This window comes from Cygnus atratus, chromosome 8, assembly GCF_013377495.2.
Source record: "Cygnus atratus isolate AKBS03 ecotype Queensland, Australia chromosome 8, CAtr_DNAZoo_HiC_assembly, whole genome shotgun sequence".
NCBI lineage: Eukaryota > Metazoa > Chordata > Aves > Anseriformes > Anatidae > Cygnus > Cygnus atratus.
The window spans coordinates 3,491,006-3,514,245 of record NC_066369.1 but is presented as its reverse complement, the minus strand read 5'-3'; the positions used below and the strand labels follow the sequence as shown (position 1 = coordinate 3,514,245).

At 40.4% G+C, this 23,240-nt stretch overlaps 2 protein-coding genes across 5 annotated transcripts in view; one reads left to right on the top strand and one right to left on the bottom strand.

Annotated features, from left to right (window-relative positions):
* The window catches only part of LOC118243306 (uncharacterized oxidoreductase ZK1290.5-like), a 49,693-nt gene extending 48,710 nt beyond the window's left edge, over window positions 1-983 (bottom strand). For both annotated transcript variants that reach the window (XR_007708591.1, XM_035537240.2), the window contains exon 1: window positions 853-983. Coding sequence is in view for 1 of the 2 variants with exons in the window: in XM_035537240.2 (XP_035393133.1) it covers window positions 853-943 (91 nt within the window). In the remaining variant the exon portion in view is untranslated. The remainder of the gene's footprint in view (window positions 1-852) is intronic.
* DPH5 (diphthamide biosynthesis 5) lies at window positions 914-22,936 on the top strand. Of its 3 annotated transcripts, none has more exons than XM_050712174.1 (9): window positions 914-1,030; window positions 1,134-1,306; window positions 4,288-4,412; window positions 7,468-7,576; window positions 18,258-18,378; window positions 20,497-20,536; window positions 21,377-21,418; window positions 21,619-21,722; window positions 22,671-22,936. In XM_050712174.1, the coding sequence occupies exons 2-9, from the start codon at window positions 1,172-1,174 to the stop codon at window positions 22,892-22,894; spliced, it is 900 nt and encodes a 299-aa protein (XP_050568131.1). In that variant the 5' UTR covers window positions 914-1,030; window positions 1,134-1,171; the 3' UTR covers window positions 22,895-22,936. The 3 variants fall into 3 exon arrangements, with proteins under 3 accessions (XP_050568131.1, XP_050568133.1, XP_050568132.1); XM_050712175.1 differs by lacking the exon at window positions 914-1,030 and adding an exon at window positions 1,035-1,051; XM_050712176.1 differs by lacking the exon at window positions 21,377-21,418 and having other exon boundaries at window positions 1,025-1,306.
* The last annotated feature ends 304 nt before the right edge of the window (window positions 22,937-23,240 follow it).

Genomic DNA, 23,240 nt, shown 5'->3' with positions numbered 1-23,240 from the left:
AGACAAAGAATGTAACTGTCTTTGATTTGTATGTTTATCTAAAACAATGAAAAACCTGGGATATCAGATCAGTCCATGACAAAATTGTATTGTGAAGGTAAGGGTGATTGGTAAGGGTACTCACGTTTTAGAGTATGTTATCAATGGAAGAGACATCTGGAAAGATTGCAAAGAAAAGACAGAAAGAGATCCTCAAATACCGTGCAAAAGCTCCAAGAGAGAAATTAACTACTTATTTTTACCACCAATAAAAACTAATTAATGTAAATACGTAGCTATATAAACAACTACATAAAAAGACAACTCTTCACTAAAAATCAGAAAAACCAGATGACGTGAGCAATGGCCCCCGACACGCGCGGGGTATGTGTGCCTGTGTGCCACACCTGCAGGCACGCTGTGCCTCGGCCATCTCCCGGTTGGGAGCGTCCTGGCCTGCCAGGCCCGCTGCCCTCAGCACGCTGACCGGTACTGACACCGCTGCGGACTTGAAGCGTGACCTTTACCCATTAACGTATTGGCTCTTCGCAGCCGTAAGCAAATCCAAGAATTTGACAGGTTTGGGATTTGTAACGGTATGAACCTGATACGCCAACGCACAGCGAGGGAAGTACTACATGGCTTTTTTCTCCCCACCGGCCGTTCAGCAAACATAACATCCCCCCCCCCCCCCCCCCCCCCCCCCGTTCTCAACCTGCGGCCTCCCCCGCACGGGACGTAGCGGGGCGGCGGCTCCTCCCCGGGCCACCGAGCGCTGCGAGCCCCCGCGGCCCCCCGGCCCCTCTGGGCGTGGTGGAAGCTCCTGGGGTGCCGCCTGCGGCCGGGCCCGCCGCCAGCCCCACGGGGACTCACCGAGCCCCAGCACCGGGATGCTGCGGCCGCTGCGCAGCGGCACCACGGGGCCGCCCGGCGCCTCGCCACCCCCGGCCGCTGCCGCCGCCATGTCGGGCGCCGGCGGCCCGCGGCCTACAACTCCCGGCGGCCTCCGCGGCCGCCCAGCGCCGCAAAGCGTGGCGGCGGCGGGAGGCAGGTGGGCCTCGGGGCCTTGGCGGTGAGGCAGGGCAGGGCGGGCGAGCGGGCGGTGACAGAGAGCGGCTGTTCCCGGCTCACGGCCGTTTCCCTCCCGCTGGCAGGCGACGCTGCCGGGCCTGACCTCCCCCCCCCTCCCATCATGCTGTACCTCATCGGGCTGGGCCTGGGGGACGCCGAGGACATCACGGTGAAGGGGCTGGAGGCGGTGCGGCGGTGCCGCAGGGTGTACCTGGAGGCCTACACGTCCGTCCTGCCCGCGGGGCGGGAGGCGCTGGTAGGTCGGCACGGGGGGAGCGGGCTGGGGCCGGGGGCTGCACGGCCCGCGGGAGGAATCGGCCCCTGCCCGTGAGGGGAGCGGAAATAAAGGTTTCCTTCCTGCGAGTGCTGTTGGCGTTTTGGGGCTAGTTTTCACCTCTCTGACAGCCTGAGGAGGTCTTGGAATATCAGAGAACTTAATGAGAAAAATGTCCGATTTAAAAATACAATCCACAGACATACTAACAAAAAAAGTACGTTTTGGAGTTTTGAACCTCTCTATCCGCCCAAGGCGTTATGATGCCTGCTGGCATAGTTTGAGTGGCCCAGGTCTCCCTGCTGCTGTGTGCACAAAGTGCCTCACCCTCGTGGGTCTTCCAGAATGTGTACACAGGTCGGTCAGAGGTGGGCTGTTGGGCAGCATGCAGATAATTTTTATTTTTTTAACTAAATACACTGTGTGGGAGAAAGCAGTCATAAAAATATACACACTAGAACTCATGTCCTCACTGGTCATAGGAAGATAATACTTTATGTTGAAATAATACAAAAAACAGGACTAGCTTGCCTGTAGGGTAGGTGTCTTATCTCCAGATAAGCTGTGGAGTACAAGGCAGAGAGCACTGTGGTTTGACCCAGCAGGCAGCTCAGCACCACACAGCAGCTCGGTACCCCCCACCCCCCAGTGGGACGGGGGAGAGAATCGGCAGAAAGTAAAAGCTCTTGGGTTGAAATTAGAGACAGTTTAATGGGACAGAAAAGGAAGAGAAATAAGAATGATGATAATAGTAATAATATTAGAATGTACAAAGCAAGTGATGCATGATGCAGTTGCTCACCACCTGCTGACCAATGCCTATCCCATCCCCAAGAAGTGCCCCCTCCCACCCCAGCCAGCCACCCCATATCATGGTTTAGCATGACACTACATGGTATGGGACATCCCTTTGGCCAGTCTGGGTGAGCTGCCCTGCTTCTGTCCCCTCCCAGCTCCTCGTGCACCCCCAGCCTCCCAGCTGGCAGGGCTGTAAGAGAAACTGAAAAGTCTTTGACTTAGTGTAAGCACTGCTCTGCAACAACTAAAACGTCAGCGTGTTATCAATGTTATTCTCATCCTAGGCTGTTATTCTCATCCTAGGCAGGCTGGGAGATGAGTGGCTGGAAAGCTGCCTGGCCGAGAAGGACCTGGGAGTATTGGTTGATAGTCGGCTGAATATGAGCCAGCAGTGTGCTCAGGTGGCCAAGAAGGCCAACAGCATCCTGGCCTGTATAAGAAGCAGTGTGGCCAGCAGGTCTAGGGAAGTGATTGTGCCCCTGTACTCGGCTCTGGTGAGGCCGCACCTTGAGTACTGTGTTCAGTTTTGGGCCCCTCGCTACAGGAAGGACATGGAGGTGCTCGAGAGAGTCCAGAGAAGGGCGATGAAGCTGGTGAGGGGTCTGGAGAACAAGTCTTACGAGGAGCGGCTGAGGGAGCTGGGGTTGTTCAGCCTGGAGAAGAGGAGGCTCAGGGGCGACCTTATCGCTCTCTACAGTTACCTTAAAGGAGGTTGTAGTGAGGTGGGGGTTGGTCTCTTCTCCCACGTGCCTGGTGACAGGACAAGGGGGAATGGGCGAAAGTTGCGACAGGGGAGTTTTAGGTTGGATGTTAGGAAGTACTTCTTTACCGAAAGGGTTATTAAGCATTGGAACGGGCTGCCCAGGGAGGTGGTGGAGTCACCATCCCTGGAGGTCTTTAAAAGACGTTTAGATGTAGAGCTTAGCGATATGGTTTAGTGGAGTACTTAGTGTTAGGTCGGAGGTTGGACTCGATGATCTTGAGGTCTCTTCCAACCTAGAAATCTGTGTCTGTCTGTCTGTGTCTGTCTGTCTGTGTCCTAAATCCAAAACACAGCACCATACCAGCTACTAGGTGGAAAATTAACTCTGTCCTAGCCAAAATGTGGACACAGAGTAAAATGTTTCCGAACCATAACTGACTTGGTAGTTTTATGTACGTTGAATCATAAAGGTTGGAAAACACCCCCCAGATCATCATGTCCAACCATCCCCCTACCACCAATATCACCCATTAAACCATGCTGCCCAAATTTGCTCAGTACTACTCAGAATAAAAACACCCTTTCTGGTCTGTGCCCTGGCAAAAAAAAAAAAAATTAATCATGTAAAGAGCATGTGAAATGAGTGGTGAAACTTATGGAGCCAGATATGTTCAGGATGGTCAGACAACATGTTTCTAGACTTCAGTACTAGGTTGAAGGCTGGACTAGATGATCTTGGAGCTCTTTTCCAACCTGAATGATTCTATGATTCTTTTCGTATTCTGATTCTATGAAGATTTATTACGCATGTGAGGTTGATTCTGGAAATAAAGGCATTTAAAACATACAAAGAGTCCCAACGATTAGTGGGCTGCTGAAGAAAAACGAAGGACAGAATCAAATACAAATTTACCCATATATGAGGTAAATTATTTCTTACAGAGGACTGAAAATGAAGGATTAATACGAAGTTATTCCTTAGATGTGGTTAGTTGCAATGTACAAAAGAAAAATAAAAGCTATAAAACTAGGCTATAGTATAGCTAGTGTCATATTTGTGTCTGGTTTTATGTCAGTATTATAAGTATCCTGAGCAGTTAGGCTTTGACTGGGGAGAGGAGATGCCTTAAAATAGGATGACTGGTTGAATTACTATGCCTAGAGTCCACCTGGGTAGCTGCAGTATGTGGGTGTGAACGAGCTATTTTTGGAGGCAAGTCAGTATTGAAATAATATGTTTGAAAGTAATTCTTGTCAACTTGTGAGCTGCCTAATGGGAAGCCCGTGCGTTCTCGCAAGGGGAGGCAGGGTTCTCTTAAGACGTGGGTCAAACAGCTGGGGATGATAGTCAAGTTCTCCTTTCCAGTGCCCATTGTCCGTGTTTCTAAGCAAGCATACTAACAGAGATGAAAGCACTCCCACTTGTCTTATTTTGGTGTTTCTTATTAATTTCAACTTCTAGGAAAAGTTTTATGGAAAAGAATTGATTTTGGCTGACCGAGAAATGGTGGAACAAGAAGCAGATAGCATTTTAAAAGATGCCGATGTTTGCGATGTCGCTTTTCTTGTTGTTGGTGATCCCTTTGGGTAAGATGAAGCAACATTTTAGTTATTGCTCAAGCTTGATCACTTTCTTCTTCCAAAAGGAAGGGGCTATCCTCCATAGCTCTAATTCTTCTTGAAGAAGCTGATTTTCAGACCAGAAGCATTTTTTATGTCTGTGTATGTTTTTATTGCATACAAAATATACACGCAGTTGTCCACACTTCTGTCTTGGAGTTTCCTCACCCAGGAAACGTGGACCCTCTGGGATACATAGGTGTTTCCTTCAGCAGTCACAATCTTCATGCTAGCTTTTATAGAAAATATTTTGTTCCAGGTTTTATCTGCTAACAGAAAAGATTCTAGAATGTCACATAGAAATGTGCTATGTTTTGAGAAAATGTTTTTTTACTTGTGATTAGCATTTATAAACTGCAGCTTTAATTCTTAGCTGTTTTAGAAAGAATACTGATTTGATTGTACAGCACTTAGGCTTTGATATATGCTAGTCTTTAAAATCAGTTAAGTCATTAAAAATGTCTTCTCAGTTTGGTTTATTAAGCCTTTTGTTTCCACTTCTAATTCCTGCTGAAAGGTACAGTCTTTTTCTATTACCAGAAGGACCTCCCTTCTGTCTTATCAGTCAGGCATCATCAATCTGTAATGTCAAGCCACACAGAAGAGCTTTTAGTCTCCAGCTGGTGATTCAAGATTTATTTTTTTTCCGCAGTGCTACGGGGCACAAGAAAAAAAAATCAAATCACTGAGCACCCTATGAGTGAAAAAATAGTTTATGAAAAAGAAGAGCAGTGTACACACCTGTCAAAAGCAGATAATTTATGTAAACACAGGTTGAAGGGAATTGGCAAGAGAATATTATATTAAACTAGTTCTTAGGAGCAGATGATGCTGTATTTCAGAAATATTAATTATACTTCTAGTGCATATTAACATTAAAATTAGGATTCATGTAGAGTGTAGAACCACATTACTTGTACCCTTGTGCTATGATCCAGGGACTGATATAAGTGCACAACATAAACCCTCTACATCTATTGAATTATAATTGCTACTTGTAAGCAGCATCTCAATCTGCCTCAAGTATCAGTAATTTCAACGATGAAATATTGCAGTTCTGATCAGCTATAACATACTACATCACTGTAGAAGACTACCCTTTTTTAGAATGAGTTGCTCCTGTCTAAATGTTTGTGTTCTTAGTTCTTTGTATTGCAGTTAGAACTACTCCTCTGCCTATGTAGAGCCCTGAGGATTTAGGGCTTTCAGAGGTTTCTTGGAAAGAGTACTGAATGTTTCCATCCTAAGAGAAGCCCCATGAGAGTTCGATAGAAGCTGTGTGACTGCAGCTGATCTTAGAGTTTCAAGTATGCTTGCCAGCAGGAAGAGTACTTGGCAGTCTTAGGAACCCTCAGGTATAAGTGGTTAATAGTGAAGGTGATGAAATAAGTTGTGCCCATTTTAAAGTTCTCATTGGTGCTCACTGCAAGTGTTTCCTCTGCAGACATAGGTAAAACCATGGACGTGCTAGCAGGAGTCTGACAATTTTAGTATTGTATTGGAAAGCCCACCTTCATCTAGCCCATGTTAATATTTGTATTATTGGTACCCACAAAAAGTCTTAAACTCAGTATCAGTGACAGAAAATACATCAGTATAGCCTTGGGCTCAAAGGGCTGAATCCATCAAGCTTTTGTGCATATTAGCTGAGTGCTTGTGAAGGCACTTCTGCTTTTAGCTACAGTCATTACAGACAGATCTACTGGGAGAAAAATCTGGCGGGAGCAAATTTCAGTGAATAAAGCCAGCTGATCCCTTGGTCATTTGATTTCCTAAATTGAGATTCCTCTGTTCATTTTTCCTTCAGTGAAATTGATTCTTTTTTTTTTTTTTTTAAATGACTCATTCTACAGCCTTAACAGCTGCTGTCACATTTGTGTTCCTGTCTGAAGCACCTGATCTGCTGTTGGTGCTAGTCAGACATGAAGTGTGGAAATTATCACACTGATAATGGGGGAAATTCTGTTAGAGCAACCGAACCAGGCCAGGGTGAAAGCAGTTTTCCTATTTAATTATTCCGATCAGCATATGCAATTTCTTTCTTTGGAATGGCCAGAAACGCATGGTACATCTCTGGGATGAGATGGCTAAAGTCACTGTTTAAATTTAGGCAGGGGTAGGTGCATTTTCCTATTTCACATGGAAAATGGAGTGCCGAGCATGTACGTAAACACATGGGCAAGCAAAACATTTAAAAATTGTCGCAGTTCAAAAATAAGATTAGCTGGATCTATATTTACTTACCATCTTAGAAGGACTTTAGTCCTAATCTTGTTATTTGTGAGCCCAGTGATTCTTGCTCCAGTCACTGTAAGGTTTTTTTTTTTTTTTAGCATTATGCACCTAAGAACCAAATTTAGCTCAGTTCTAAACTTAACTTGATTTTTCTTAGTTACTTCAGAATAAACTTGACCACTCAAGCCTAGACATTGTTAGTTTGAGTCATTTAGCTTACATGTTCAGAAAAGTACATTTAGTGTAAGGGTGTTTTTTCCAAGTACCAAACGCAGTTAGTTCACCTCAGTCTGTTCCAAGTTCTTGTTCGAGAGAGTTGCTTTCCTAGCATTTCCTAGATGAGAGAAGGTCTGCCTGTGCAGTGAGTAAGGAAATGCTGGCGTTTTGCTGAAGCCTATGCCAAACAGAGCTGAATTTCACAGCTGAACAGATGTCCAGCAGGCACCTGCAGAAGACAAAGGACAAATGGAACTTTCCTTTTCATGTAGTTGCCAAAGCTGCTTTAAAAAGGAACAATTGTGCTAGTGTTAGAGTTTTAATGATGCCAGAAAGAATGGTAGCACACTGAGGCTTTTGGTATTTTCAGCTGGGGAAGGCAGCGTGTGGAAACCATACTGGGGTTTTTACTTTCCTGTAACAATTAGTCAAGTTGTTGTTGCCCTTTTGGTACCTATGCATTTCCCTATTTGTGAAGGGTTTAATTTTACTTTCAAAGCAAACCATAACAATAGTAATACTTGATCACTGTATCTTTTCAATCTTTAATCCCTTTCCCTTCTTATCACAGGGCCACAACACACAGTGATTTAGTACTACGTGCAGTAAACTTGGGAATTCCATACAGGGTCATTCACAATGCTTCAATAATGAATGCAGTAGGATGCTGTGGTTTACAGGTAACATTTTTGTATATATGGTATTCCACAAGTGCTAAACATAGAATTAGTGAGCTCCTCTATTGCTGTAAACAGTGCATGTTGCAATCCAAAGTCTGAAGATCTGTAGCAATTGTACAGTTCTGTTGGCAGAATTTGTTAACACTTCCTTTTCAGCATGCTACATGTCAGCAAAAGTCCCTTTTGATGAGCCCATGTGTAAATTAATAGTAGTACTTTTGTTCTTCTCTGTTCTCTAACTTCCCTCTGCCTCAAAAAGCTTTGGTATTTAAGTTATTTTACAGATAATGCTTTGCTCATACTGGCTTCCGTGCATCTCTGATGGTCACCTGATAAGTTTATTCTTAAATTAGGTTGTTAAACCCATTGTGGAGTATGCTTGTCTTGTAATAAAAGGAATGTATGCACAAGCCTATGTGCCCAACTTGGATTGTAACTAACTCCAAAACCTTATATATGATGCATTCCTTCTCTCCCAGGTTGACCAGCCTTCACTTCCTGTCCATCTGCTGAGAGAGAAGGGATTTGCCTAGCCAAGGAGACAGTTTTTTGTACTTCTTGCATAGCTAAAAAAGGCCTACTGTCCCCCAAGAAATATTTCACTATTTCTTTTTACATGCATACAGGTCCTTTATTTACTTTTCCTGCATGAAGAATGCTATGTCAGAGTATGTTTCATTACTAATCACATACAGATTAGTTGAAGCATCCCTCTTTTGTTTTCATTCATTTCTTTAATGTGGAACCTGCCCTCTCAGGGTTCAGAATGGTTCCCTGTGTCTGCAACATTCTAAACAAAGGTCTCACTTTACCAAGACTATAAGAAAGTACAGGAATATAAGTGTGCTACAGGGAACAGTTGAGCATTTGAATAAGTTTTCATCGTTGCAGGAGGAAGCATTCCTTCCTAGCTTAACAGAACGAACACCATTTTTTGTTTCAGTAAACTGATGCCTTCAGATTCACACTGGCAAACTTTAATAGCCATATTTTTGTGCTGCCCAACAGCAGAAAATCTATTGCAATAAACTGGGTGCTATATCTAGCTGTGATCACCTCTTAATGGTTTAGAAACATGAGAACCCTGTCTGATCTGACAGCTCAGCAGCGCTGCATTGACACCTATTCTGAGATCATGCTCATATTAAAGGGAATGCAGGATAGGATTGTCACATTCTTTATAATTCTTCCTGTGGGCACTTTCTAAGTGACACCTGCCTATTGCTATAAGACTCAGGCAACATTATCTTTTAGGAAGGAAATAGGTTCCTTGATGTCTAAAATCTATGTCCGTAGCAGACAGATGGCAGCTATCGCATGACTGCACTTACTGGGGCAGATAACACAGGAGTTGAGGCTGGGGCTCACTCTTTCCCCTTTTGGCTTAACAGTGGTACAAAGTTTGCTTCTGCAGTTGAACTGTTGACAGGTAGTTTTTGCTACCCACTACCTTTCTACTCTTCTTTTTTTGCTCATTAGAAAAGAAGATGCAAGGCTCATACTCCCCAAAAGTACAGATGACTAAGTTTTCTGAAAGTTTGCTTCCTCCATAACTCCAGTCAGGCATAGGAATGAAGACTATAGAGCTTCTAGGTTAATTGGAAAAAAAAAAGAAGAAAACTAACCGGGAATATATTACAGTCGTATGTTTTTTCACGTATACAGAGTTTTGGAGATTAGCTTACTATTTCCTTATCCCATACTAAAAGGAATAGAGCACGAAGGAAATGTGATGTTATTCATTCTGGCAATAGTCTCCTTTTCCGTTCTGGCTTGGGAGGGACTGCCTTCTCATAAGTCAACATTCCTGTTGTTGTAAAAGGCATTTCAGGAAATAGTGATCATATTGTGTTACCGGACAGGACTATAAGCAGCTATACATTTAGCTCTTCGTTGTACGTCAAAGGCATAAACAGCAAGTGAGGGGTATCTTACAAAAAAAAAATACAAAAAACAACTGGTGGTTTAATTCGAGTTGTGGTGGAAGTTTATAATTTCTTTCAACAGTCTTTACTTCTTTATGTTCATGGTGATCTCCTGCCATCAACTTACTTTTGGAGTTAGTGTGTTTCAACTTGCAATGTTGCTGTCAAGTATAACAGGGATTCCTCTTTTGCCTCACCACAGAAAAGGCTTGGCTTTTTTTCTTGTTTTAATCTGATTGTGATACAAAACCTCTTTCTTTCTTTCTAGAGAAAAACAGGAAACACCTTTATACGCTGTTCTGAAAGCCATGTGCATAGTGAGCTGTAACTGCTGATTAGGCCTTAGTAAAACGCAGCTACAGCCCAGTGTGTTCACAGAAGAACATGTCGCTTGTCACCAGTGATGTTTCTATGTAGCCAACAACATTCTGGCAGTTGTGCAGTTTTCCTGTACAATAGAGTTACTGAAGTAACTTAACTGAAGTAAGCTTTGTGATTCTGTGTATCAGAAGTATTGTGCAGCAATCTCTGCATATATGTAAACATTATCTATGAATTTTAGATACGTTCAGAGCATTAGTGGTGTTTTTTCCACAAAGAGCATAAATATATTTCTTGCCAACTTAGAAAAAAATACATTCACCCTTTACAACAACAACAACAAAAAAACCCACCAACCTGCCTTGCCCATTTAACTAACAGTTAGTGGAGCTGTTTTGAAGGCTGTACAGGCTAGCATTTTATTTTTATAAGTAATTGAGATTTTTAGTTTTGAAAATTAAACTTTCCAAACTTCTGGGATGATCTCAGAGATTGATACAGTGAGCTACAGCTCTTGAAACCAGGGGACAAATACTTAAGTCAGTATCAGTCAGAGTATTAGACTGGGCATAAGGTTCTATATCTTGCTGTGACTCCCCTTTTACACTGTTCTTGCTGGGCTTCATTGTATCTTTTTTTCCAAGTCTAAAGAACATCTTTTCCTTCAAAAACAAAACAGAAGGTGAAGTGGGGAAAGAAACAAGGAAAAGTGCCTCTTTGTGAACACCTCTTAGCATGTTCTGTGAAGGTTCACCTCTCTTGCCTGCATGTCAAATTCCAAGTACGTTGATCACTATGACTCCTGTTATAGTGGAGAATGAACACCAGAGAAGAGAGTCATGCAGTTGACTACGTACACTGCCAGGGGAGTCAAAGAGGTGGGACAGAAGTCTTCAAGGGAAGGCTGAAATTCTCAGAGGGCACTTCTGCTAGGTGGTAACTAATGGGGCATGTCAGCTGTCCTTGTCAACGGCTGCACCATAGTTCTGTAACTTTTAAAGCCTAGTATTTTAGGTAACAGGCTTACCTCTTATTTACCACTGCTCAGCTGCCCAATAGTCATCTTGATGCTGCCTCAGCCCTATCTGATGAGGATTCAGCATTGCAAGTTGAGAACAAAGAGAAGAGTCTAACCTGACTTCCATGGCTTTATCTATACCCACACTCAGTTTTTAGAATAAGTGCTGACTGCTAAGGCTTTTAGCCCTAGAATAAAGGGACAGATCTATTCAAAAAACAAAACAACAACAACAAAATTCTAATTTATGCCTTTTTCCTTCCTTCCTAATCTGTATGACATCTGGATGAGTTTGAGAGGGTCACTGACTAGAATGGCCAGAATGGAGCTCTCAGGATAGAATTCATTCTGACCCAGTTCTGATAGGTGTATGTTTGAGGGGGCAGTATGGATGGTCAAGCACATGAGGAAAATGCATCATTCTGAACTGGGACGCATGTGAAGGGATGATGCAGCTTGAAATGGCTTGAAATAATGGTGTTACTATTAAAAAAAAAAAAAGAAAAAAAAGAAAACACAAAGAACTAAGGTGCAAAGCTGGAAACAAGCCATGGGGATGAGACAAAAGACTAAGGTAAGGAGTTAGAAGAAAAGTACAGGAAAAGAAAAGACAAAAGAAGGAAGAAAGGATTTTCCAAGAGATATGCTTGAAAATAGCTATAATAGAATATGGTGAGCAGGTTCTAGCTTCAGCAAACATACCAATTAGTTAATCCTGCTAGTTAGCTGAAATGGCATATAGCCTTCGTACTGCCCAAAATCTCTGCCCAACTGGAAAGCAGATTATTATCCTGCTCGTATTATCAAAACACAGTGAATGATCTGGACTGCCTCAAGAACTTTAAGTGATGTGTTCTTAGTTTAACCTTAGCAATAAATAATAGTTTTATTTTTACACCTTTAATCTAAGGTCTTTGTAGAAGGAAGGAGTTACACCTCTTTCATTTGTAGAAAGAGCACCATTGTATTTTCTAGGCTTTCAGTTATCATCTTTATAATTGGTTCCATTTATTGCTCCGTTTGAATATAGAGGTGTAGATCCAGAGGAAGAGCCACTCATTTCTGGGAGAGTGGTGCTGCTAGTTTTGTAAGCATTTATTTTATATTTTGGTGGGATAGTTAGTTAAAAACATTTCATAGCAAAGACCTGCCTTTCTTTTGAGACATACCCACTTTCCACCTGAATAGCTTCGGAACAAACATCTGCATGTCACCTTGTCTCCTTCAGTGACTCATCTTCATGATTTTTTTTGTTTGCAGACCACTTAGTCCTTGTAACACAATTACAGCTGCAAAGTAGTTTTGCCTTTTAGCTACTAGCTGTTCATTTAAACACAAAAGCAGTGCTTGCTGTGTTATCTTTGAGTCTTTGCTAAATAGGTGAGTAAACTTTCTGTGTCAAGTAGACGAGTATTACTTATAGATAGGGAGGCTGAAGGATGCTGTCATAACTTGCCGTGGTCATAGTCAAATAGAAAACCTGTAGTAGTTGCGGGAGCGGAACCTGAGTTCTACCTCCACCCTCTCTGTGCATCTTAACCTTTCAAAAATACTCTTTGCTCTAATAGGAGGGGCTCTATGCAAATTTTTTTTTTTTTATTCACTGACAGTTAAAATAAACTGTTTTCTACCACTAGCTGTTTTTGTCTCTGACTACCTGCCTCTGAGCCTTTTACAAGTTGGCATTTGCTTCTCAAACCAACTAAACGGTAAATCAACGTTAGTTACACTAGCTTATTACTCATATTTGCTGTGCAACTTTGTGCCATTTGTCACCAGGAAATACAGCCCAGAAACATCCATTTACTCCCAACAGACTTTTGTCTCCATTTAGTTGTCTTCGTCTCAGATGAGTAACCGAAGTGAGTAGGGTGGGAAAGTTTGATATCACTGGGAAGAGTCTGACAAGCTTACCAAAGATAAAGGGATGTTACCTTGGAGGGAAGATGCTGTCCTGTTCGGGTTTGCTTGAGATTTTGAAGTCTTTTGATAGTTGAATTTTGTTCTTCTTATAGAGCAGCTATTTCTTAGGCACTGATATAGGAGACAGCTAAGAGGAAAAACGTGTTCTTCCCTTTATGTGCTTTTATGTGATTAGTCTCAGCTGCCTTCTGAAGACTGCAATCATGTGGAGTGGGCTTCCATCAGCCAAACATCTTTTTCTTCACAGTTCCCTTGCTGGCATGTACTAAGGGGACTGGAGGTTCTTGGGGCAGCCAAGCCAAGCTGTGGGCCTGCGGTAGCACAAGGAGTTGCAGCTCTGTGTGTGTTAACTGTAAAAAGCATTCCACTTCACATGAACCTTCTCATGTGATGGATTCAAAGTTGTTAAAAGTCCACGATACTAAATAAGATGGCATAAACAGCCAGGCCTAGGCCTGTGGTTGTTTAATATGACCAATAGCAAACAAAAATGAAGCTTGTCTGATTCCTGCTACCTCTTTGTTGACGATTGTCCTTCCTAGGCTGTTCTCTGGCAGCAGTATATGATGCATAGCACAGTAAGAACCTTTTAATATGGTGTGTATGGTATGGAGGGTTGTTAACCGCTTGTGGAGGATAAAGGGAAAAAGTCTGACTTGTTAGGCTCCTTTTTTTGAGGATGAATATTACCTGGCATCACATCAAAACTCTTATGACAAGGGTAAACAAAATGTGCCTTAGATTTGCAGTGTAGATTCAATGGGTTTTATCAAGAAGCCACCTGGGATGATGCAAGATGCTATACAGTCTCCAGATTCCACTGGGGAATAGTCTCTGGATGTCAGCAGGACATGATCAGGCTGTGTAGTATATTCATTTGCAGAACAGTCCTGTCCTGTGAAAACTATCTGCAGTTTAACATCTGAGTATCCTCACAGTTCTATGGGGTTTGTGGGGATTTGTGTGGGTTACATTTATGCTGAAAAATGTAATGACAAGACTCCCTTTTACCTTCCTCCCCTGTCATGTTTCCACTTCTGAAGCTGTTCTGAAGTTTTAGGAGAGGAGATAGGCTGTTAAGTGAAGAATTGCTTTATCATCATTGCAGCTGATACAGCAGTAATTCTGGGAGAGATTCTGTAAAAATAAATGTCTGCATTTTGAAATGTTTACTTCGTGGTTTCTCTGCAGCTGTTGTCCTACTGCCCTTTAGTATCATCTTGCATCGTCTCTCCTGCTTGCTTTAGTACATTTTAGAGGCAATGGGGGATCTTTCTTTTTTAATTTCCCTATTTAGTCTCAGCATGTTCCTTCTTTTTATGCTCTGTATTTTTGTGGTGATTATTGACATCAATATTTTTAGCGAGGTCTGTCGATCTGGACAGCTTCAAGTTGCTGATGTCATTCAGACTGGTCATTATTGAAGTTGCTCCTTAGTTTCATTGAAATTCTAGTTGCAGGCAGACTATCCAAGCTGGGATCATGGTACAGCACTTTTTCTTCCAGTTTATTCTGTGAAACAAATCACAATTTGCAATCAATTCTGCTTATACAAACAAATCAAGTAAGAAATACTGTTAATAGAAGGGTTAGAAATACTAATAGAAAGCAGACAGGCACTTCAGTCCCAAAAGTTGTCTGATATTCTTTCGTATTATGTGTGTAAACAAAATAGAAAGTTATAGCTTGTTCTGAGCTGATGCAAATGTGAATTGAAGAACAGCTTTCTTCAGTATTTTGTGAGAGGCAGAAAACTCAGCAGACGGAGCCTTGCCTGGGAGTAGAGAGTTCTGGCTTCCCTTCCTGACCTTAGCTGGCTGCATTGCAAAAGTTAAGCACACAAAGCTTTGCTTAAGCCAATTACTGCTTGGGCAGGGGGAGGGGTATTTCCAAAGACAGGTCTTTCAAAATGAGCTTTTGAAATTCTTCTGTGAAGATTTTGAGCATTAGGGAGAAGGTAAAAACACATCAGTTTCCAAGCTGAGAGCACCAAGTGTCTGTCCAGCCAGTTCACTGAGCCCCTTAGAAATTCTGGCACTTCTGTGCTTGAGCAGAATGTGGGCACTGTAACAAATCTGATGATTTGTGCAGATGTGATGCTGGAAATGTTTCAGCATGTACAGAACAAATGCTGCCCACTCCTAAACCCCAGCTGTTTGATGTCGAGTGCAGCACGCAGAAGACTGCTGTGAAACTTGATTTGCTGTTGCCCATCTTTAAAGTTGTGCCAGCAACCATGCAACATGATTGTTTCACAGAAAATACAACACAGAGCTGTTTGTTGTCATATTAAACTTCTTAACAATCCAAAAGCATGATAATAATCCTTAGCTGTGTCATAATACACGTGGGCTGACAAATGTGTGTCACAGTTGTTTTCCAGTGACAAACCTGCTACCTGGAAGTTTGGGCCACTATTCTGAATCTTCTGTGGTTTGTGGAAAGGATCATTTTTAATGTCAGTGGGTTCTGGCTCTAGTGCCCAGTCACCTGCTGTGTCTCTGGCTGAGATCTGTAACTGCTGAGTCCTTAGGATAACGGTGAGCTTTTGGGTATTTACTGCTCTCTCTGCAGCAAGGCTTTTCTTTGAAGTCCAAGACTTTGTGCTAGATTTCCAGAGGTAAGAATTAGCATGCAGCACAAAAAGCTGTAGTAGGAACTAACTGACTCTGCATAGGTACATGGATAGAAAGTTAAAAGTTTATGTTCTGATACAATTATGTGTTGCTTCTTTAAAGTAATGCAGGCTTGCTCTAATGGAAGAACAGTACCTCTGTCTGCATAAGTTTTACATGTTTGCAGAGATCAAATGGTAGATGAGAAAGAAATTTTTGTGTCTATATAATTGCTTGTATGGTAATTGGTTACAAGTGGTCAAACAATAGGAGTATCCATTTATTGCTTCAATTCCACAGCGTTCATAGATTGTATACCAGAAAGCTTCCAAAGTAGTATTTTCTCCTCTTTAAAGTTAAGAAATATGAATGAATTAGTACTAGGAAATCTATTATTTAAAAGCTTATTTCATACAAGGGTGTAAGTTGCAAAGTCACTTATATGAGGTCAATGAAATATGCCCCATTCCATCCTGTTTCTGTAGAAGCTACTTCAGTGCTGAGAAGCTGTATAGATTTTTGAAACTACCAATATGTGAAGATATACTGAAGTTGTTTCTACTGAACAGATGAGCCATTTTGAACAAAAGTGTTTCAATATTTCTTTGACAGACTTCAGTTTTAATGCAAAATGCATTAAACAAGGACATTCAGTGAATCTGACAGTGGTAATGCTTGTACAAAAAGGATAATTTGCTTTTTGTTGATAAAGATGATGGAGAGTCCTTGTAATGATCAGTAGAAAAGAATAAGAAAAATAACAATCAGAACAAATGTTCTAGGGCATAAAAGTTTATATCCAGCTTGTTTCTAATATCTGGCAAAGTAGTTTGAAAGATCTGATTCCCAATAAAATACTTGTCATTTATCCATTTCTGCACGTCCTTTTTTTTTTTGCAAAAAGGCAGAGGTGGAAGATTCTCTTCTTCAGAGCATCAAAATGCCAAAGGGATTAATTGAGGCTACTTTCTGTGCTGAAGGAGGGCTGCTGCTTTTTGGAAAATGACTGCTGTGGCTTTCAGATGGCAGACAGCAAGCTGGCTTGCTAGGCTGGTACTGTGTGTTTCAGCAGTTGTTGATGGCTGAAGGTATACTGCCACCTCCCCAATGAGATTTAAAGTTACCTTTAAGCCTTTACGTTTTAGCTTTAAGCTTTTTACGTTTTTAATCTTTAAGTTTAGCTTTTCTGTCGTCCCAGGTGCTCTAACAGCGAAGAGGAGAAACTCCTTTTTCCAATAGTTTTGCTTCACATTTGGAACAAAATGGAGAGAGCTTTAGCCACATAGGCAAAACATAGCTTTTTTTTTTTTTTTTCCTTATTTTCTTCCTCTAGAATACAGCCTTGAAATAGTTCAAAAGGTACACCAGGAACAATACATTTGGTTCAACCTATATTTAGTTTACTGGAAGAACCTTTAGGTTGTGAAATATGCACTGTGTGTTCTCGTTCTTGTGCTAGAATGAAATATTTAAAAGAGGAAATGTAAATGTTTTTAGTAATCTTCCAGGAATCTTTGAATAAAGGCTGTACGTATCAGCATGAATAGTTAAAATTTGAGCTCTTAGTCCCTTGGAAGCAAACAACTTTCTGCTTTGATTCAAATTCTGCTTTGCTAGATAGAGTAAGGGAGTTAAAACCACAACCTAATGCCACAGTAGAATAAGTACGTATAGGGGAATCCCCAGATGGCACAAAGCTGCCAGAGCTACTTATATGTAGGGTCCTCTTTTCTGCTAACAGCGTACACGGTGCCTCCCATAGTGGGCTGGAAAAAGCTGCTCTGCCTTGCAGGTTTAAACAGAAAGTGGGGAGGACAGTCTGTATGATGACGGTATCTCTGGTAGGCTTGAGGAGACAGAACGTTGGCAAGCTGTAAAATCCATCTTGGTTGGCTGAATTGACCAAAATTGATGCATGCTTTTGCCCATTTTCAAGTTGGTTACAAAAACTTTCAAGCCAAATTCTGCTTTAGGTTACATCTAATTTTCAGTTTTGCATCACTGGAAATGACTGGCAAGAGTATTGCTTCAAATGTCTTCACCAAGATTAGGGACGAATAAAGGCAGTGAGCATGTTTGACATAGAATCTGCTGGCAATGTTCTTAACCGTACGTGCATATAAACAATTTTGCACCTCTGCTTTAGGTGCAATCTGTCTCTGTCTTCAGATCTTCATATCAACTCTCTCTTTAGACTGTAATTGCTTTTGCATGGCACAGCTTCTGTCTTCAGGAAAGTGCTGTTTTAATATAAATCCTACCATGTCAGTAGAATCAAAGTTTATGAAAACATTGCAAGTGTTACAGCTTTACCAGAAGTTGCCTACCTTAACCAAAATAAGAAATAATAAATAAGAGTTTTGGTGCTAATCTTACAAACTTTTGCCTTTAAGAGGAATTTGCCTTCAGAATTAAGTAACAAAGAATAGAAGGTAGATTGAAAGTTACTGTACATTGGAAAGGGAAATGCCGAGATAGGTAAAAATGTTACGGGTAGCTTATTAATCAGTCTTTAACATGCTTTACTGTCTGGAGAGTAAAAGAGCAACACACCTATGTTACAAAGAAGAAAAAACAGTTCACTAATTACAGATTTTCTTAGAAAGGAGGGAATGAAAAGGAATGCACTAGAACTAATCAAGAGATAAAGAAGAGTGAGAGATTTTCTTTAATGCAATGTTTTGTTGTGTATTTATGAGAAACCAAACAAGTGTCTCATAGGAGTACTCTGAAAACTATTAAACTTCTTCACTATGCTCAGGACTTCACAGTGTTGCCAGTTTGTTGTTTTTATAGTTTTTTTGTGTGCTGTACTACTAATAGTATTTTTTGAATTGACTGTGGATGTGTGTCATTGGATATGTTTTTTGTTTTTACAGTTGTACAATTTTGGAGAGACGGTTTCTATAGTTTTCTGGACAGATACATGGAAGCCAGAAAGTTTTTTTGACAAGATCAAGAAGAACAGGCAGAATGGAATGCACACACTATGCTTACTTGGTAAGCAGCAGGTATCCTGGTACCTTAGCTATCATGATTGCCAGGGTCCAGATACAATAGTGAAAGGCATGAGATGAAGTCTGTGATTAAACAGAGGTTAGATAACACATATCTTTAAAAATATACCAAAATTGGAACTCCAGTGTATGTGTACATAGAATCAGTTCAGCCACTGTTCATGCTACACTGCCCATGAATTTCTTAATTCCTCTTTAGAAAATTTGTAAGAAATTATACCTTTGTAGAAGTCAGACAGGAGCAGGAGGCCTTTATTTGCTGTAAAGATCAATGTGATTTTAACCTAGATCTAGCTCAGGGGATCCAGGTCAGATTGCAGTGGCTAGCAGCTGTCTTTTATTGACTTAATTAGGTTAGAGCTCAACACATTTGACTTTCAGGGAGGTGAGTGGTACATTTAACCACATTTCTATTTCGTGAGGTGATACTCCCTTTCCTAATTATCTCACCTGGTGGTGTTTTGGCAAAAGGTGATTGTCATGTGAGAAGCTTCAGTATTGTAAAAATTATTGCTGACCATGGGTCTGATACAGTACTGCTCCTAGCTGAGCGCTATCCTCAGGCTCTCCCATGGTGCTGTCTGATCTTTTTCCCACCCAACAATCCTAGGCCGAAAGCCATTTTCTGAGTAACTTTATTAGTCTAGGTAAATCCTTAAAGATTATAGTTTATACACTGGCAATTCCATATGGAACTTATATATTTGTATATATACATACTTTTCTGTATCATCTTTCAGACACAGGTGGGAACTCTCAGTACTAAATACATTAATATTTTAAGTAAAAACAAATTCTGTGGTAACTGGAGGAATCCTGAGCAGGAAACAATTTAAATGTGTAAGCATCACTGCACATCAAACTTTCCAATGCCTTGAAAGTTGTTTGTTTTCAAACTTGGCTATATACCAGAATTCTGTTAATTGTTTTAAAGAAGGATGACTTCAGAAGTGTTTGAAACAAGGATTATTCCAACTGTAATACATTAAAACTAAGTATTCTTTAGATTTTTGTATATAATCAATTCTATGTACTCCCTTTTTGTGTTTCATTTCTTTACGCAGTAGTAAGAGAGGAAAAATTTGGAAATAGTAAACTCGAATCTCATGCTTCAAGGACAATCGTAGTACCCACCTCTCATTGTAGCTCACAGCTGACAACTGCTAATTCCTAAGCTAATTGGTCCCTTAATACAATTTGGTTATTCTGGTCTATTTATTGATTGTTTATCCAACAAGATTAGATTACCAGGTAAGCAAATAATGATATAAAAAGATCAGTGCTTATACACTTCTGATTTCAAAGCAACTTCATTGACATAAAAGCAATTTCGTAAACTATGCACTAATAATCTTGGAGATTTGCATTCTAAACCACACTCTTCAGAGTTACCTTAGTTTAAGGTTTGATCATGAACTTAAGCAATACTTTAAAAATGTATCCAGTTTTCACTGATATTTTTCAGGCATTTGAATACAGATAACATTTGATGGTCTCTTGGAGAGATTGTGGTCAACTGGAGTTTCACAAAATTGCAGATGTTCAATCTTACCTGACCTCCTTCCCTGCCTGCCCCCTCCCCCCTTTTTCCCATAAGAGAAGATTGTCTAAATTTTGATTGGGACAGGACGGAAGTGCTAACGAAAGTAGGTTCCTGCATGGTAGTGATGTAATCACTGTCGATCAGTTGTACAGTTTTACCTTCTGTGACCACAACGTATTCATAATTTAAGAGTAGTCCCAATACCTTGGTGTGCTTAAACATGCTAGCATTTAGTTTATCCTATGGAAAATATGCCTGCCATTTTTATACTTAGTAATTTTGAAAATATCAGATACTGATACTTTTTTTTTTTCAGCTACTTTGAAATTTGTGAAACTTACACTATCTTTAGGTAAAATCACACGCATGAAATCACATTACTTTCTTTGTAGTTAACATATGAAACAGTGTAAGCCGTATTCCATTTTCCTGTAATAGCTAAAATGTTGCTATAAAGTTTATAGAATTTTCTAATTAAATTAAGCTTTACCTACACAGAAAGCTAACTGGGAAGTTTATAGGGAATCTGTGTTTTATGTTACTGTTTTTTTTCTACAGATATTAAAGTGAAGGAGCAGTCTGTGGAGAATCTAATGAAGTGAGTCACAATTTTGAAAATACATAGAAACATACAGTGTATTTACCAACTATTTTTTGTATAAGAAAAAAAGTTTCTTTACCTAAAGTTTAATACTGAACTTGCCTGTCTTCTGTTGTACTTCTCAGTGGCCATGGTCTTTTGTTTTTTACAAGGAGTAGATTTTTTTCTGTTCATTACAACAGGACCTGGCTTTACTTACAGTAATTGAATGAATCTGCAGCAGAGCATAATCTTAGTTCCTCTGAGAAGCATTAGGTCAGAATGGGGTAAGCTTTCTGCTTGACGGGTCAGGTGTTTTTTTTTTTTACTGCTGTTCTGTTCCATCCTGAAATAGGTTAATAGTATAAACAGTGTTCTGAATTCATTCTTCCTTACGTTATCTGAAAATAGTGTGAAGTACTGTATACATACCACTGTTTTTTAACAGTTAAATAAGCAAAATACAGAAAATGCTCTTATGTGCATTTAACTATATCCAAAAAACACTCATCAAACCTTCATCATCTCTGTGCAATCTGTATGTTTTGACAATGGGGAATAAAAATAGTTACTTTATGCACATGCTGTAACTCTGGTCTAAATTAACATTTGTGAAATCTCACAGTATCATTGAGGTTTGTTTATTTTGGAATTTCAAAATAAAATCTGTTTGATTGAACCCACAGTTGGCAAAGAAAGAAGCATTTCATTTAAGAATATATTGCTAGTCTGTAATAATCTGTCTACAGGGCATTTGACAGGAAAACAGTAGTTTGCCCTTGAGTTTAAGCCTAATGCATCTTTCAGGAGCAATTGCAAAACCTGCATATTGCTTCCAACAGCTGAATTTGCTTTTAGGATTCAAACAATCTGCCAGCTGGAGGCCCTGCAGTTTCACAGGTGTGGTGAGAGCACAAGAGACTTGTTTTCTGTCTTCCTTAAAAATTCCATTCTTGTCTAGAAGGCCCAGCCTGAGAGCCTGGCGTGTTTAAGTTCAATTTGCTAGTTCACAGATTTCATTTTAAATAAACTGTAAGAATGCTGTAAACCATAATGGAATTGTTTATATGTTAAATTACTCTACTTTTCTGTCCTGGCAGAGGAAGGAAGATTTATGAGCCACCACGCTACATGAGCGTGAACCAAGCTGCAGAACAGCTTCTTGCCATTATTCAAAATAGGAGACTCCAAGGAGAAGAACCAGGTACTATTAGTGCAGTGTTTTTATCTGCTACTCCTCTTCTCAATTCACACTTAGTGATGAGTCCCTGAATCTACTTCCTTCCTTATTGTCTTAGCATTCTCTCTATCTGTAGTGGAATTGGGCTTTTAATCCTAATCATTAGATGAATTTGTCAGAGCTTGAACACAGTGTAGTTCACTGAGCACAGATGAACATGCACCAGTGGCTCCTGGAGATTTAGTCAAAGCCTCAGTTTGGTAGCCCTGTACTGTTTCTGGCTGTCTTTAACGGTGAGCTCTTTGATCAATTCGAGTTGCAGGAGGCTGATTCCAGGCATTTTAGATCAGTCAAGCCTCAAAAATCTCAGCTATGTTCTATTTAAATTGGTCACACTATGCTGTACATGAATACCAGTATGAATCTAGTTACCCCAAAGATGCAGGACTGTGGTTTTGACTTTGCGTTCTTAACACTAGTCAAGAGCAGACTATGAAAGATGTTTATCAAGACCAGAGGTGAAATCAGAGCAGCTATGAAGATAACTCCCTTGTGTCAGATGAATTTCTATTTGTCTCTACTCCTTTTAAAAGTTTATTTCTGAAATATTTTTAAGATGAAAAGGAAACAATCCTTTCATTTATCCATTATGTAGAATTAATCAGAAGCAGCAGTCTCCTCTAAGTGAACACAATTCCTGAATTAATTTTATTTACTGCTACTGCCTTCCCACTCTTGCTTATGAACAGCTCTAGGATACAGCTTTGTATTTTCTTTGAAAAACAGGCTTAATTTTAGGCTACTCCAATAATTAAATGGAGGTGTAAGAGCGCGGATAAGATTTGAGCATTCCAAGTACTTTTTCCTCTATAATCTGGCTATCACTCAGTAAAGTAACCTTTTTATGTGACAGTTTGAACTTGGTCTCTGAAAAAGTTTTGAGAATCATTTCTTAAATATTCTTTCTTACAGAAATTACTGAAAACACAATTTGTGTTGGACTTGCACGTGTGGGTGCTCAAGATCAGAAGATTGCATCAGGCACGCTATATCAGATGTCCACAGTGGAATTAGGTGGTCCACTACATTCCATGATTGTTACAGGCACTATGCATCCCCTGGAATTAGAAATGCTTAATCTTTTTTCTGTAGATAGTTCCAAGTTTGAAAATAATGCATTTCAAAGGAACACTTAAATAAAAATAGCGATTTTTTATTTGATCTCTACTTTCCTGACAGCATACGGTCATTTCTCTGAATATTTAAAGCTTAGATTAAATGCATTTAGATTGTAATTAGCTACAGAAGATAACACTGTACAAACATCGACCTGCTTTAACTTAAGACTACAAACTGCAAGATACACCTGCTAGTATCAGTTTTTATCAAGTCAAGACATCTTCAGAAGCCTCTAAAACCTTAAGAATGCTTTACTTTGTCTAGTTCGGTTCATCAACATCTACATCCATCTTAGGTTGATCACAGGGACAAGGGGTGCAAGTACAAAACTGAAGAGCTATACCAGATGTCTACGTGGCATCC

Bases quoted from the DNA above. Each gene is read 5' to 3' on its own strand.
- DPH5 (XM_050712174.1), top strand. From the start codon at position 1,172: ATGCTGTACCTCATCGGGCTGGGCCTGGGGGACGCCGAGGACATCACG. The intron at 1,307-4,287 runs GTAGGTCGGCAC...TTCAACTTCTAG, and splicing joins CCGCGGGGCGGGAGGCGCTG to GAAAAGTTTTATGGAAAAGA. The intron at 21,419-21,618 runs GTGTGGTGAGAG...CTGTCCTGGCAG, and splicing joins GAGGCCCTGCAGTTTCACAG to AGGAAGGAAGATTTATGAGC.